We start from the raw sequence: 16,986 nt of genomic DNA, 5'->3' as shown, positions 1-16,986 counted from the left end.
GGCACCGGCACAGCAGCAGACGATACAGAGTCGGTCTGTGACGTCACTAATCATCTCAACATGGCGGTCACTGTCGGTGGGAGGAGCTTCGTTGTCTAAACTCCAGTCACTTCATTTCAAATAAAGAATGCTTCTATAGGGCTCTCAAATTTCTGAATAAAATATTTTTCAGTATTATCTGCCAGACTACAAAACTGCAATATATTGGAGACCATGGCAGGGCTCCTTTAATTCAAATCCCTAAACAAGACGGTACTATGTAAAATGGGTCCGAGTGAATCTATTGTGGGACAGCACTCGCACAAACATCTGTTCTTTTCCAGAACCAGCTGGCACACAGCGCGCGACGCTCCGAGCAGCAGTCAGCGATGATGATGGATCTATACAGATGAAAGAGGTGAAAGTTCACGCGCTGCGCTCACACAAATCCCCCCGACAAGAGAGCGGCCACCCTGGTCGCTGATTACAGGGATGAGGTACGACGGGCATAAGGCTTCATGCGCGAGACCTGGACGATTTCTTCGGAGCAACAACGTCGATCTGTGACGGCGTGCGAGGGAATAACTCGATAGTTCACCGGAGACGTTTGTTGGAGTACTGTATAAGGGCCAATGTAACTATGGAGGAACTTTTCACACAGGCCAGGAATGCGGATTGGTATCCACAGGAGAACTTCATCACCGGGGTAAAAGGAGGGAGTTCGATGGCGTTGATCATAGAGGGCTTTGCATTCTTGTTGAGCATCTTCAGTGTTCAAACGGGCAAGTTGGCGACACTGGGACATACGAGCGGCAAACTCTTCGCCCAGAGATTCAGACGTAGAGGGAGCAGAGAAGAAAGTAGCGTCAAATACTGTCGATTGGTTGACGGCCATAAACTAAAAAGAAAGGACTGTAACCAGTAGTGCGCTGAACAGCGGAATTGTAGGCGTAGGTGACGAAAGGTAAAACGTCTCAGTTCCGGTGATCGGGAGCGATATACGTGGATATCATGTCGGACAAAGTGCGATAAAACCGCTCGACAAGTCCGTTGGTCTGAGGGTGGTAGCTAGAAGAAGTCTTATGGACGGTGTTGGCTGCGCGCAGTACTTCCTCAAGGACTTGAGAAAGAAATGTCTTTCCATGGTCGCTAATGAGAATACGAGGAGCACCATGACTCAAAACTATCGCACGCAGGAAAAAATCGGCAACTTCAGAGGCGGCACCAGAGCGAAGAGGTGCGGTTTCAGTGTATCGCGTTATATGGTCGATGGCAGTGACAACAAAATGGTTGCCGTCTGACGTCAAAGGGAGAGGACCAAACAAGTCAATGGCGATTGTGTCAAAAGGCACAGATGGGCAAGGTAGAGGTTGCAGTAGGCCAGCAGGAGGGGATGTTGCCAGCTTGCGATGCTGGCAAGACTGACATGATGAAATGTATTTGACGACACTGGCACTATTAACTATTATTCATGACGAGGCAGCAACGGCTGGAAGCACGAGTCCATATATAAGCGATGATTGCTTGCTTGGATGCATTGAACCAAACCTCGCTCAATGCGCTTCTAGACCTGAATTCTTCCATACTCAGCTGAGCGGCACACCAGATGCTCTAATAACTCTTCCGCAGGGGCTCCATGAGCATCTCGGGCACATGCCGTTGCAGGAGACGATCCCGTAAAGCTGTCTCAACCTGCGACACAGGCGTGGGCTCTTCTTAATCACCTGCTCGTTCGCAAAGAATCATCAGCGTATGTGGCAGATTAGCTGTGCAATGTTTAGCACAGAAGTCGTAGCGTGTATCCTTACGTAAGAAAATGAGATATGTAAATAAAACCAAAAACCATGTGCAGAGTCTGCCTGTCCCATCACGAGGTTGCACTCCGTGAACTGATCGCAATCATCGCTTAATGCAACAGTTGACATACAAATTAGACCTGAACCATCGGAAAGTAATAGAATGTAAAGCAGAAGCACAAGCCCTTGCCTCCCTTTTCCCCCTTTAACAAAGGCAGTTCGTTTGAATGGTGACTGACATGACTCTTTTGTGCGAAAAAATGGAAGGAACCAAGTCATGGTTCAGACATGCCTTTTTGACAAAGCCCCTTAGAAATTGCATTAGGAACAAGCTTTGCACTTAGTCACGAAAATGCTTCTGGTTGGCTGGAATTGATGTCTCTTCCCAGCAGCGCCCCATTGCGCAGCGAGCTTTTGGCGTTGCGAGAAACGATCAAAGGAAGACTACATTGTCACGCATACAGGCGCTCATGTATTGAACGCATGCAGAGCAGGGTGGCATCGGGGGCAGAACGCTAAGTTGACATGTTCTATACGTCCACAACGCGCGGATGAAGATGAGGAACAGTGCACGCCGAAAGTTCTCGTGTTGCCCTGAGTGTCTGGCTCCTCGAAGGGACGTCGCAAAGAACGCATGAGCGAGGTTTCTCTTTCTGCTTTCCTCCTTTGCAGCAGTCACGCGGGGTGCTGGAGATTTGAATGGTGCATTTTCAGTCTGCAATTTCGCTGGTGTTTTATACATCACTGAAAAAATTACTTGCAGATGTGATCAACAAATAATCTACTTATAAAAGCTAGAGTCTAAGCACATTTCAAAACCACTTCACTTCCTTTAACTTCACTTTATACGCATGGTTTATTACCACTTACTACCCCGCCGGGGTGGCGCAGTGGTTACGGCGCTCGACTACTGTTCCCAAGGACGCGGGATCGAATCCCGGCCTCGGCGGCAGCTTTTCGATGGAGGCGAAAAGCAAGGCGCCCGTGTGCTGTGCGATGTCAGTGCACGTTAAAAAACCCCAGGTGGTCGAAATTTCCGGAGTCCTCCACTACAGCGTCTCTCATAACCTGAGTCACTTTAGTTGTATAAGTCTTAGTGCACGTCTACTTTTGTTTAATTTCAGTTTTGAAGACAGTACAGCATTTAATGTCTGGGCAGCAGCAACCTTTCTGCAGTTTTTTCCACACTATTTGTAGCTTTTTTGTTTTCTGTTTGTAATTCATCCATGTGAAAAAAAATGAAATTTTTGCACACGCCTAGTTATAACAGCATGGTCCAGCATTTTTTGCGGCAGTATTTTTTTCTCTCTTGATGTATGCTTACAATACGCTTTTGGTTGCTGTTGCGAGACAAAGGTGGCACATGGTTCATGACTGAAGTGTTCATGTTGTTTCCCATGCTTCAAGCTATTGCCACATTCTCGTCTCGGGTAAACAGCAGGAAGTCTGGGTGGCTTTTTCCAACCATTGACACTTCACTTTCCTTGAACCCCGCAGGGGCACCTTGTGTAACGAGGTGTTGGTGCTCGGTGCCACCACGGACCCTGAGCCCCCATACTAAAGCTATCATCCGTACTGTGGCGAAAGGTTGAGAGGTGGAGGGAAGGAACCGTGAACGGTGGGGGTCGAGGTCATGGTCAAGTCTCGGCTGATGGGCTCCTCGCCTGTACACCAGGCGAGGGGCTTCGGGACCTTCCTCTGCGTATATGGGTGAACCAGAGGCGACATATATTAGGACCCCTTAGACTATCCATACTGCATGGAAAAACTATCAAAAAAACTTGATCGACCTCCGAAAAGGTGTCTCACCAAATTTACACAAATCATGGCACCAACTGACAACTTCCCAAAGTTTCTTGTCCTGCACTCTATACGCTCTATAACAGTCTAAACCTGTAAACGAACTATCAGTTTATCTGATTTTCAACTCGCTGAAGGCCATCATTGGGGCAAACTATAAAGCCATGGTGTCTACAGTCCGGTCTTCATGCACTGGGTAAAATCGGGGAAATGTCAGGGAAACCATAAAAAATTTTGTGAAGTCAGGGAAAATAGCATGATATATTCCGCAGTGCATTTTCAGTTTAAGCTGGCGCACAGCAAGTATGTTATGCAGTTTTTTTTTCTTGCTGAGCGCGGCAGCAAGGAGAGGCCACGATATATCACTTTGACGCCAGCGCAGGGCTGAGCTGCCACAATAGAAGAACCAGTACGTGCGTGAGTTGGGTGCTTAATAAAATATACGAAAGCGCTGTGTAAGAGTAGTACACGATAAAGCAGGAATAATCGCAGCGGCCAGCGCGAAAGCAATCGGGGAATTGAGCTACAGCTGAGGTCCGTGTGACACTGTGTGACTCCAGCAATTGACCGCTCACGTCTTCGCGATCTCGCTGCAGGTTCCGCGCTTCGTGTGCGCGATAAAGTTGCTTAACACTTTCATCTCCACAATCACAAACTCTGTACCGGCATCACATTCCGCGCTAATGCCGAGGTGAAACTCTCGTTGGATCATGGATTTTCCTGACAGAACGGACTTCCGCCGTAGAGTAGTACGCGGCGGCGGCGTCAACTCAGTGTACCGTGATCCGAGATACAATTCGCTCTGTAATTTGAACCCGCGGTGTCATCATCGCGCAGTGGGGTTGATGTTCCCTTTACATCTAACAAGTCTGCCCCCGGCTGTAACTCTGGTCCCGATGGCACGGCCGGCGCCTTCTGGTTTTTGTTCCACGCCCATTTCTTACGGCTTCCAAAGGCTCGTTGCGTGCACAGTTATAATCTACTGTTTTCCAGCATCTCGATCGCAAGGAGAAACTCTGCACAAAGTTGTGTATTAAGAAACATGAGCGCAAACGGAGACGCGCATCAAGCGGCGGCCACGGCGGCGAACTCAAAACAGCAAGAAAAAAAAATGACGTGCCGATCACGCCAGCTAATGGGAAACACGGAAAAGTGCGCCTTGTGAGAACTAATCGGAGACCATAAACTGCCTTCGGAAAACTGGTGCGCGCAACCAGTCCACTTGAGCGAAGCCATTTTGGAAGAGCGAAAATTGCGCATAAAGGAAGTTTTAAACCCAGCCCAAGATGGTGGCTATCGGCCGCCTGAAACTCCCGCTGTGCGCGTAGGAATTTCAAACCGAATTCCTCTTTTCAGGGGGCATTTCGTAGCTGCCATGACGTTTTGAAAGCCAATTTTATTGCATTTCTTGACCGAATTCACCGTTAATAATTTGAGTGCAGGTGCTCTAAAGGATAAACGTTCCGAAAATGTTTTTTTCAAAATCGATTTTTGACCATTTTCGACCGTTCTAAGACCCGCTTCTCCCCTTAATTAACTCTACGGCTTTTTCTCTAGAATGTTCGCTACTGCAAGTCTTTAACTAATTTTATTTTCCAGCTCATTGCGCATTTATCAACAATCTGAAAGTTTGCAATTTAGATGCAGTTTCCTTTAATGGCACCGAGCGCCGCCACTATTATACACATAGGCACGGCCGGTCTCGAGGGGGAACTGGGGGAACGCGCTCTCCTTTGAGACCGGCCGTGATCTAGGGTGCCTCGCATTGAGGCGCCCTATATATACCCGAATTTTGACCAATCAAAATCGCTATTTTTTAATTCACGGGGCCTGTGGGAAATTTTGCAAGTGTTATTAACAAAGAGCTCTGCTGAGGCTGGCATCAGTGCACTTTTAATTTTGAGTAAGCTTGCGACGTTTTTGCCTGCCATTAACACTAATAACAGCCGTTCACTATTGTAAGTTAAAGAATATGATTAATAAATAGCTTTTTGTTAGGAGTTATTCATCTATGCTCATTATCATCAGCAACTACATTTCTGAGCCTCTTCACTGGTCAGGGAATTTGACCTGAAATTATCAGGGAAAACTTGGAAAAGTCAGGGATTTTGAAAATAGTGGTTTGCTAGATGCCCTGAAACCCAGAAAACTACGATCTGGTGACCTACTAATAGAGGTATCAGACAACAGCCAGTCAGACAAGCTCCTCATAAGCTCACCTTGGAAGTTCAAGTATCACCTCACCGCAGTCTTAACAGCTGCCAAGGAGTGATTTCTGAGCAAGACTTCCTAAATGAAACAGAATCAGATTTCCTTGAGGACCTTCAGAACCAAGGTGTAACAGTAGTTCGAAAAATAACAATTGAGCGAAAGAATGAGGAAATAAGAACGAAACATATTGTTCTCACTTTCAACTGGAGCACACTTCCTAAATTCATAAATGTGCAATTCATCCAATGCAGAGTTAGCCCATACATACCAAGCCCCCGCAGGTGTTTCAAGTGGCAGCAGTACGGGCATGGTAGCCAAAGCATGGTAGCCAGTAGCCAGATATGCCGTGGACGCCTCACCTGTGCAGCGCACAAGGCCATGCAACAGATAACTGCAGAGCAATTGACTCCAAATGTGTGAACTGTGAGGGCACACACCCTTCATACTCATGGTCCTGTGCGGCCTTTCAGGCCAAAAAGGAAGCGATAAATTTGAAGGTAACTGAGAAAATATCATACGAAGAGGCGTGGAAAAAACACAATGCTTTCCTCCGCTCCCTATGCTGACACAGTGCAATGCTGTTGACGTGCTCCCACCACGGCTCCTCACTAAGCAGCCGCTGGCTGAACCAATCTTTGTGATCTTGGAGGTCACTCTCTCAGACATCCAGGACACCAAAGGAATCTGAGAGGGACTTGGTCCCTCATGAAAAATCTATCTCCACGCCTTCACCCGAGGCGATGGAGGTGAGCGTGGACTCTGCAGCGTCAATGACGCCTAAGGAGTCTGGTAATGAGAGGTGGGGCCTGCTGGACCGCTTCAAATAAAAAAAAACATGCACTAGTTAAGCCACCTGATAAGGACGGAGAGTCTCAAACCTACTCTTTCTTCCACACTTGCAAAAATGGCTACTGAGAGCTTCATTTATTGGAACTGTCGAAAACTAAAAATCTTAATGAAGTATATGAAATCTTCGCCGAACACCAACCAAGCATACTTTGTCTGCAAGAAACTCATTTAAAACCAACAGACACAACTTTTCTCAAGCGGTATATTGTATTCAGGAAAGATAGGCAAGACAGCACCCACCCCTCTGGTGGCATTGCCATTGTAACTCAAATTTGTAACTCAAAACTCAACCGCTTGTCAAAATATCTCTCTTAATACAGACTTAGAGGCAGTGGGGATACAAACCGTAATTTTCGATAAAATAAAAACATTGTGTTCGCTGTATATTCCATCAGATTATAGGCTATGTAGCAAAAATTTTGAAAATCTGATTGATCAACTTCCAGAACCATGGCTGCTGGTCGGAGACTTTAATGCACACCACCCATTATGGGGATGTACAAGAACCGACTTCCGAGGTGTGCTAATTGAAAAGTTTTTGTTGTCCTCAGGGTCAAAGTGACCATTTTTCCATCTCTGTAAAGTATGCAGGCAATAAAAATGTAATTGTGATTAGTTCTAGAAAGTTAAAGAATATGCGGCTGTCTGGGAGATGTTCAGGGAACACTCAGCTTTGCCCTGTTCATCAGTTACTGCCTTAGGCGTTGATGAATCTCTATTCTTGATAACGTTGCACGTTATAGAGGCTGCAGAAAAATACATTCCACAAACATCAAGTGAGCCACGAAACAAACGAAGACCCTGGTGGAATACAGAATATGACTGCTTTTGAAACTCAAAACGGGGCATGGTCGAAGTTACACCGATACTCCACAGCTGAAAGCCTAATAGCCTTTAAGCGCGCAAAGACAAATGGCAGGTGCGTTTGACGCATCTCCAAGCGAGAAAGCTGGTCATCTTTCCTTTCTTCTGTGGACACTTATTCTGATGCACACAAAGTATACAACAGGATAAGGGCACTCAAAGGATATAGCACTCTCTTAACACCCCTTGTCAGTACTTCCAGTGGTGACTCTCTTGAACATCAAGCAGACACACAAGGGGAACACTTTGAATACATATTGCCACGTGCCTAGCGCCGCGCGGCCGCCGTGCTTGGTGCCGATGATGACGAAGCGGTTGTTGGCTCGAGAGGCGCGCTGGTGCTGGACACTGTCATCGGAGCTAGAAGCAAACCTGACTCTCGGGTCTTACCTTCACGGTACCATGTACCTTCACGGCTCCCTGTGGCTTGAGTCGTGACACTGGCGGAGGCGCCATTGATGATCCCTTCTCCTGTGGACGACCCAACGTGGCCGCCTCTCATGATCACTTCAGTTCATCGTGCAAGCAGGCGGCTCGGAGGCTTGCCCCCCGAGACCTTCCCTCTTGACGAAGAGCCCCTAGCTTCCACCCTAGCTATGGCAACGATACCGGCTGCCCATACCACGACTGTCCCTTCCACCCCTTCGTCCTGTCTCATCCTTCAGACCCCACATACCCCTAAGCCATTTCACGGTGAGCAGTTCGAAGACGCCGAGGACTGGCTAGCTCACTACGAAAGGGTCACGACATATAACGGCTGGGACGACTCTGCAAAAATGCGAAACGTCTACTTCAGCCTTGAAGACTCTGCTCGGACGTGGTTCGATAACCGCGAGGCCACATTCTCTACGTGGCCGGCCTTCCGAAACCAGCACCTCGGTACGCACGCCAACAGTGACCGCCGGAAGAACGCGGAGCGTGCCCTTACCTCTCGAGTTCAGCGTCCGAACGAAGGGGTCGCAATGTACGTTGAAGACGTCATGCGCCTTTGCCATCGCGCCGACCCGACCATGAGCAAAGAGAAGGTGCGGCACCTGATGCACGGCGTCAAAGATCAGCTTTTTTCTGGCCTCGTGCGGAACCCGCCCACCACCATCGCGATGTTTCTGGCTGAAGCTGTAATCGTGGAGAAACTGCTACAGCAGCGATGCAGTCAGTATGCTCGGCCACTGAATTCCCTCTCCGCACCACCGCCGACTGATCGCACAGACTACAATCCCGGGGCAGACCTGAGCTCCCTTCGCGACCTTATTCGCACCGTAGTTCGCGAGGAGCTGCAGCAACTTCACGGGACGTTTGCCCCAGGTCCAGCTTCTCTGGTCAGCGTCATCCGTGAGGAGGTACAGAACGATAAGTGTAGTCGTTCAACTGCCGTACCCGGGCCTCACCCAGCCAGGATTTGCTTCCGACAGTCCTCGTCCATGACCTGGTCAACAGCCTCAGGACATCGCCGAGTATGTCACCAGCCAGCGTCTTCCGCCATATTCTCCTCATCGTGAGTCGCGATCACTTTTGCCACGCCACTCTTCGCCCTCTGAGCCATGTTATACCGCTGCACACCGTGGTTCCTGGAGCCCTCGTCGGGAAAACTAGCTCCGGCGACCTTTGGGGGCGAGGCCGCCGCACACAGATCGGCGCAAAGCTTCCACCGCCGCACCGCTCGATTCGCCCCGACATCGAACGCTGAATTCCCGCCCAGTTTTCGCCGCACAGACCAGATCGCCCCGACATCGCATTGCCGACCAGTTATCACCGCTGTGTCGACTGAATCGCCCCGATGCACACCACACAACTGCCACCCAGGTTCCGCCGCCGCACCGCTCGCTTCACTCTGAACCGACGTCGACAGGCCCTGGTCGGGGCCGGGTCTCCCTGGACATCCCTGTTATCGTCGACACGAAGGAGGTCAGGGCTTTAGTCGATACGGGAGCCAATTATTCTATCCTTAGCGGGCGGCTTACAAGGACGCTGAGAAAAGTGACGACGCCATGGAACGGACCAGACATACGTGCGGCAGGCAGACATGTGTTTGCACCACTGGGTATGTGTACGGCTCTGGTTACGGTGCGAGGCTAGAAATTTGTCGCAACGTTTCTTGTTCTACGTGAATGCTCTCGCGATGTTATTCTTGGCATCTACTTCCTTCATGGGCACGGTGCCACTATAGATCTCCCGAATTGGTTGGTGACATTTTTCTCTAAACTAGCCACCGAAAACCATGAGTGCCGTGTGTCCCCACTCCACGCTGTAAGTTGCCGATGATAGCCTCACAGTGCCACCACGCGTCAGCATCCTCGCCAGAGTTACCTGCGACGAGCCACATCACGGCCTCTGTGTTGTTGAGCCTAATGTGTCCCTCTCATTCGCCGTGGGAGTTTCTGTTGCAAGAGGTCTTTGTTTCTTTCGTGGCAGAGAGACGGAGGTGCTCGTCACCAATTTCTCCAATGAACATCGACATTTGTTCCGTGGCACTGCGATCGCTTGCGTTGACCATCTGCAAGAAGTCTCCGAATGTTTTACTTCAGAGGAAGCTACGCCTAGCACCGAACCGGATGATGCCGTATGCGCTGTCGACATCAATTCTAGCCTTTCCTCCGCTGAAAAGAGCAAACTCCAGGATCTGTTGCTGGAGTTTCATGCGTGCTTCACGTCTTCATCTAAAGTGCAGCAAACGTCGATCATTAAACACCGGATTATCACGCATGAAGGCACTCGACCTATCCATCAACAGCCCTATCGTGTGTCTCCTCGGGAAAGAGAAGCTATCCAACAGCAAGTCAAAGAGATGCTTGCCGATGGCGTCATTCAACCGTCAAGCAGCCCATGGTCGTCCCCGGTCGTCCTCTTCAAAAAGAAAGATGGAACACTTCGTTTCTGCGTTGACTACCGTAAGCTTAACAGTATGACAAATAAGGATGTCTATCCACTGCCACGGATCGGCGACTCTCTCGACCGACTTCGCCGTGCCAAGTACTTCTCCTTGATTGACCTCAGGAGTAGTTATTGGCAAATCGAAGTTGATGAGAGGGACCGTGAAAAAACTGCCTTCGTGACACCAGATGGGCTCTATGAATTCCGCGTCCTCCCATTCGGGCTCTGCTGCACTCCTGCCACCTTCCAGCGGATGATGGACACTGTGCTCACAGGTTTGAAGTGGCAGACATGCCTTGTTTATCTAGACGACGTGATAATCCTTTCGCCGTCATTCACGGAGCGCCTACGCCGCCTGAGAACTGTTCTCGAAGCTGTTCAGTCTGCCAACCTTTCTCTCAAGCCTCAAAAGTGTCCCTTCGGGTTCACCGAATTGAAGTTCCTTGGGCACATCGTCGGTGCTGACGGCATCCGAGCTGACCCCGGGAAACTTGCTGCCGTTGCTGCCTTTCCCATACCCACCCACAAAAAAGCAGTCCGATGGTTTTAGGGCTGTGCTCCTATTATTGCCGCTTCATTAAAAACTTTGCACAGATGTCCAGTCCTCTGACACTACTGACTCGAGATGACGCATTGTTTTGCTGGGGCGCCAAGCAGCAGATGGCTTTCGACGAGTTACGACGCCGGCTCCAGTCACCCCCGATTCTGGCACACACTGACGCCGACACGGAGCTACACACGGATGCGAGCAACGTCGGCCTTGGGGGTGTTCTAGTTAGCACCAAGACAGGGTCGACAAAGTAATTGCCTATGCCAGCCGTGCATTTTCACATGCTGAGTCCAACTATTTTACCACCGAAAAAAAATGTTTGGCGGTAGTATGGGCTGCTGCCAAGTTCCGCCCGTACCTTTATGGCCCGTTTCGAGTGATCACTGACCGTCACTCGTGTTGGCTGAAAAGGACCCTTGCGGACGCTCAGCACGTTGGGCATTGCGCTTGCAAGAGTTCGATTTCTACGTTATTTATAAGTCCGGCCGAAAGCACACCGATGCTGATAGCCTGTCCCGCGCTTCCATCGACCCTCCTCCGTCAAACGCAACCGACGACGACAGCTTCTTCGGAGCAGTCAGTACGTCAGACCTCATTTTCAGACAGCGTGCCGACGCAGAGGTGCGACTGATTATCGACAGTCTCGAAGGTGGGCACCCTACAATGCCCCGGTACCTTGCTCGGGGGCTGTTATTGTTCTGCCTCCGCAACGGGGTGCTTTATAAGAATTCTACATCGAGTGCAAAAACATACTTGCTAGTCATACCGGCTGAACTAAGGTACGAAATCTTCCTGGCCTGCCACGACGAACCAACTTCCGGTCACCTTGGCTTTAAACGCACCCTAAACCGAGTCCGGCAGAACTATTACTGGCCACATCTTACTCAGAGTGTTAAACGTTATGCCCAGACTTGTCGACAATGCCAGTGGCGAAAAAAGCCCGCGCTCAAGCCATCCGGCATTTTGCAATCTATTGAACCGCCCCTCACCCTCATACCATTCGAGCGGGCATTGACCTTTTAGGCCCATTTCTTTTATTCTTGAACGGAAATAAGTGGATCGTAGTCGCCACAGACTACTTGACATGCTACGCTGAAACAAAGGCTCTTGCCCGAGGTACTGCCGGGGAAGTTGCTTACTTCTTTATGAATGAAATTGTGCTTAGACACGGTGCACCGTCGACCATTATTACTGACCGAGGAAAGGCATTTACAGCTCTGCTACTGCGGGGCACCTTAAGTCTCAGCCATACCGATAATCGCACGACAACAGCTTATCACCCACAAACAAATGGCCTAATGGAACGACTCAACAAAACGTTGGCAGACATGATTTCAATGTACGTTGACATTGAACATAAAATGTGGGACGAGATCCTGCCGTATGTCACCTTCGCCTACAATACGGTGCTGCAGGAAACCACGCAGTTTGCACCATTCAGTCTCTTATATGGCAGGGAGGCCCGCACAATGTTGGACGCGATGCTCCCATGCGGGGATGAAGCGGTCGAGCCCGATGCCCCCCCATTTCGCGGAACAGGCCAAGCAAGCCCGCCAGCTGGCCCGCTTGCACATCAAGGAGCAGCATGCCACCGATGCTCGATATATAACCCTCGGCACAGGGGAGTCCACTTCGAACCAGGGGACCAAGTGTGGGTGTGGACCCCCGTGCGCCACAAAGGCTTGTGTGAAAAACTGCTACACCGGTATTTTGGACCCTATAAAGTTCTGCGCTGTGCCGCTTAAACAGTGTTAACTACGAAGTTGTTCCAGATGGAAGTGCGATCGTCAGTGTTCGGTGTCAGCGACCTGAAATTGTGCACGTGGTGCGCTTAAAGCCGTACTTTTCACGCGACTGAGCGCTGTGTCAACGTCGCGTTTTGTAACCTTGACGCTGCAAGTGAGACCTTGACTTATTGTACAGTTCACCTCACCCCTATCTTTTTTTCTCTGCTCACCTTGACATCGGGACGATGTTTCCCTTTCGCGGGGGGGAATAATGCCACGTGCCTAGCGCCGCGCGGCCGCCGTGCTTGGTGCCGATGACGATGAAGCAGTTGTTGGCTCGAGAGGCGCGCTGGTGCTGGACACTGTCATCGGAGCTAAAAGCAAACCTGACTCTCGGGTCTTACCTTCACGGCTCCCTGTGGCTTGAGTCGTGACAATATTCAGCTCGGCGCACTATACAGATTCCTTTTTGCGGCACAAGGTAACTGAGGAGAGGAAGCCTATAGACTGTACAACACCATGCACAGGAGGGTACAGTAGACCATTCGCCATGTAGGAGCTGAAGATTGCACTAGGCACATGTGAAAACTCAGCACCAGGTCCTGACAGGATCACATATGGAATGCTCAGGCACCTGCATGTAGACACGCTTGAAAGCCTACTTTGCCTGTATAATAAAATATGGGCCACAGGACGCTTTCCTAAAGCGTGGAAGGAAGTGATCATTATCCCGATATTAAAACCCGGAAAAGAACCCGGTCAACAGCTGATCAGCTCATTGCATTTGAGTCTTATGCAAGGGATGCTTGTGTACATAAACATTGCTTATCTGTCTTTTTCGATCTTGAAAAAGCATACGATACCACTTGGCGCTATGGTATCATCCGCGACCTCTTCTCTCATGGCATTACAGGACATGTTACGAAGTTACCTGTCTGAACGGACCTTCAAAGTTCGTGTTGGCAATACATACTCAAAGCAGTACATACAGGAAAATGGTTTCCCTCAAGGTGGTGCTCTCAGCTGCACACATTTCATAGTCAAAATGAACTCCCTAAAAAGCGTGCTGCCAAAAACCATTTCTTGTTCTGTATATGTTGATGACTTCCAGGTAAGCTTCAAATCTTGCAACTTGGCCATCTGTGAATGTCAGATCCAGCTAGGTGTTAACAAGTTGTCTAGGTGGGCTGTCGGCAATGGGTTTAAATTTAACTCTGAAAAGAGTGTTTGCGTAATCTTCTCTAAGCAGCGTAGCACCAGACCTGACCCCAAAATTACACTGAATGGTTGAGCCTTGCCGTTAAAAAAGTACAAATTTCTCGGCGTAGCTGTTGATGGAAAAACTTTCCTTTATTGCTCACATAAAACAGTTGCGACTGAAATGTCTCAAAGCAATGAATCTGCTAAAAATTCTGTCTCACCAGTCATGGGGCACAGACCGTGACTGCCTTCTGAGCCTTCTTAATAGCGTAGTTCCATCACGCGTTGACTATGGCTCAATGGCTATGGGTCAGCATCACCCTCTGGTCTAAAATTTCTCTATCCGGTGCAACACTTCGACCTTCACCTCGCCACGGGTGCTTTTCGAACTAGCCCAATTGCTAACTTCTATGTCGAGGCGAACCGATGGTCACTGCAATGAAGAAGAGAATTTACTGGTGTAACTTATGCTACGAAGGTACTCTTGCCAACTGGATCATCTATGTTGCCGGCTCTTACTTGACACAACCAGCACAGAACTTCTCAAGAAAACCATCACTTACACCACTATACCAAATCAGAGTAGCCCCGCATATTGAACATCTGGACGTACCGGTTTCCAGTCTTCATACGACTTCCGTAAAAGATTCCTCCTTGGGAAATGCACGATGTTAATTGTGACCTATTGTTCCTTGAAGTCGGGAAGCATGAGTCTCCTATTGCCATACAGCAGCACTTCATGTCACTTCAGGCAAAGTACATATGCAATAGTATTACACTGACGCTTTAAAGTCTGCTCAAGTCTCCTGTGCAGCACACGGATTGCAGTTTTAAGTCAGAAACTCTAAACAGACATACAAGTAAATTTACCGCTGAATTCCACGGAATCCTGTTAGCTTTGAGACACATTATTGAAAAGAAAATACATATAGCTGTATTATACATAGACTCCCTCGTTGTTTTAACCTTCAGCTAACCCGGCGCATGCATGCAGTGGGCCGCGTAAATCCATCTTCTACCACTCGCAGTTGGCTGTTCGGTCTTCCCGCATATTTTGCAAAGATTGAAGCTTACAGGCAGAATTGTCCAAGCTATGGTGTGTACCCACAATGCAGCATTGGCAGTATGTGTAGGCCGTCACTCTGCCAGTCACCTGCTATTCTGGCACCGATATGCACGCAGCAATGCAAATTCTTCTTTTAGCACGTCAAGCTACACCAGGGGTGTGAAGCATGCGGTAGTAGAGGGATACGGATTAATTACGAGCACCTGGGGATCTTTAACGTGCACTGAAGCCTCTACACACGAGCATTCTTTTTTTTTTTCACTTCCATAAGGAAAAAAGGCCGTTGTGGCCAGGATTGAGCCTTCATCCTTTGTCTTAGCAGCATTAGGTCTTTGGTTAGCCTTAAACACACTAGCAATCAGCAAATTTCGGCAAGGTGTATACGTAATCGAATGTGATCGTGATTCAGCAAGGTGTATACGTAATCGAGTGTGAGTGTGATTCAGCAAGTGTCTTAGCAGCATTAGGTCTTTGGTTAGCCTTAAACACACTAGCAATCAGCAAGTTTCGGCAAGGTGTATACGTAATCGAGCGTGATCGTGATACAGCATTATTAGCGCAATGAGGGTGCAGAGCATACCTGAACCTCAATGATATGATAGTCGACGCAAAAAGAAAACAAATCAACAGAGGCCAACGATTGAAGAACAGTGTGAGTCAGACGTTTCAAAACGAAAAGATATTCTTGTTCAGTGCAGTTTCTTGCTTTGAACGTATACGACACTGTTGTGAATTTCTTCGGTGCCGCGGTGGTTCTCGGATTGCGTTCTTACGCATAATCGCTATCTGTAAAGTCACTCGGAAATATGGACATCTTTCTCTTAAACCTTAAAATAAAAGGATTGCCACGCCGAGAAAGCCGCTCATATGTTCCGCACTAGGCAATTCCGCGACCGCTATCCCCCAACATGACACTGCTTGCTTGGTTTGGTTTTCCTCCGGTAGATGGCAGCACTTTTTGTATGGTCTATTTTGACTTGGTGACCTAGAGCATATCTTGACATGGGAGTTGAGGCGCATGTCATGCAGTGAACTGTGTACAGTCTAACATATTCAAACTTGGTGGTTTTCAGAAGTTGAACATCCTGAATTATCACATGCAAAGTTGGCTGAGTGGTATGCTTAACATTTAACTTTTTGTGCATTTCCTTTGTTCCCCACAGGACACGGCGGGAACAGGATTCTTTACAGTGCATCCAAGCAGCTGCCCTCTGCCAAGAAGAACACTAGATTCATACCAAAGACTGCCGAGCGCATTTTGGACTGCCCTGATATCAGGGATGACTTCTGTAAGTTTGGTGCATTTTGTCTATAATTTATTGCCAAGCCTTCATTAGAGCCGCATGTGCTTTGCAAAGACAGCCTGCAGGATTTTGGGCATTAGCGTGTGCATAGAGGGCAGTGCGCTTTATGCGATCATGGTGTGCGTAATTACAGCTGGGAGAATAGTGAATCCCCATAGGCAGCATCTGCTTAAGCAGAGGAATGGTGCACTGTGTGACGTCACATTGACCATCCACACTTAGCCATGCGAGGCATCGCCATGCCTGGAGAAAAAAAGGATCCTGGTGGTTGAGCCAGTGAAAAGTGTTTGAACCTTTAATGGTCCTCGGTGGAGGCGAAACACCGCTTTGGCCCCTGTTTCATGTTGACAGCACCTCCAGACTGACTCAAATAAAAAAAATCGGCAGTCTCGTTTTTCTGTCGTCCGCTGCATATTTTAGTTCTCTATATCCTCTTTCTCATAACTATCAACTCTTCTCCCCTCTTCTTATTTCTTCCAGGGGGTGAGGGTTAACCTTGTGTTTCTAACCACCCAATGCTACACCATATTGGGTTATCACAGTTCACGTGCACGGGAACAGGCCTTGCTTTCCAGCAGTGAGACAAGATAAGACAATTCCTACAAAACACGCCCTTGCATTTGCATGGAGCATTCTCAAAGATTCTAGAAATAAGCTGCATAAAATTTCAACTTTTTCTTTTCCTGTATTTTTCAACATATCTCGCTGAAATTCAGCAAGTGCACAACAGAATGCTGATTTTGCATATGTATTTAGATTTAGCATACAA

The 16,986-nt window shown here is 48.6% G+C and overlaps 1 protein-coding gene across 2 annotated transcripts in view; it reads left to right on the top strand.

Moving 5' to 3' along the window:
* Positions 1 to 16,986, top strand: part of LOC146190242 (cell division cycle protein 20 homolog) — a 77,899-nt gene that overhangs the window by 30,039 nt on the left and 30,874 nt on the right. For both annotated transcript variants that reach the window (XM_084600692.1, XM_084600693.1), the window contains exon 5: positions 16,077 to 16,202. In XM_084600692.1, the coding sequence (XP_084456818.1) occupies positions 16,077 to 16,202 (126 nt within the window). The remainder of the gene's footprint in view (positions 1 to 16,076; positions 16,203 to 16,986) is intronic.

The sequence above is a fragment of the Amblyomma maculatum genome, chromosome 4 (genome assembly GCF_055883805.1).
Source record: "Amblyomma maculatum isolate TAMU_Amacu chromosome 4, ASM5588380v1, whole genome shotgun sequence".
Classification (NCBI taxonomy): Eukaryota; Metazoa; Arthropoda; class Arachnida; order Ixodida; family Ixodidae; genus Amblyomma; species Amblyomma maculatum.
This window is presented reverse-complemented; position numbering and strand designations above follow the sequence as displayed.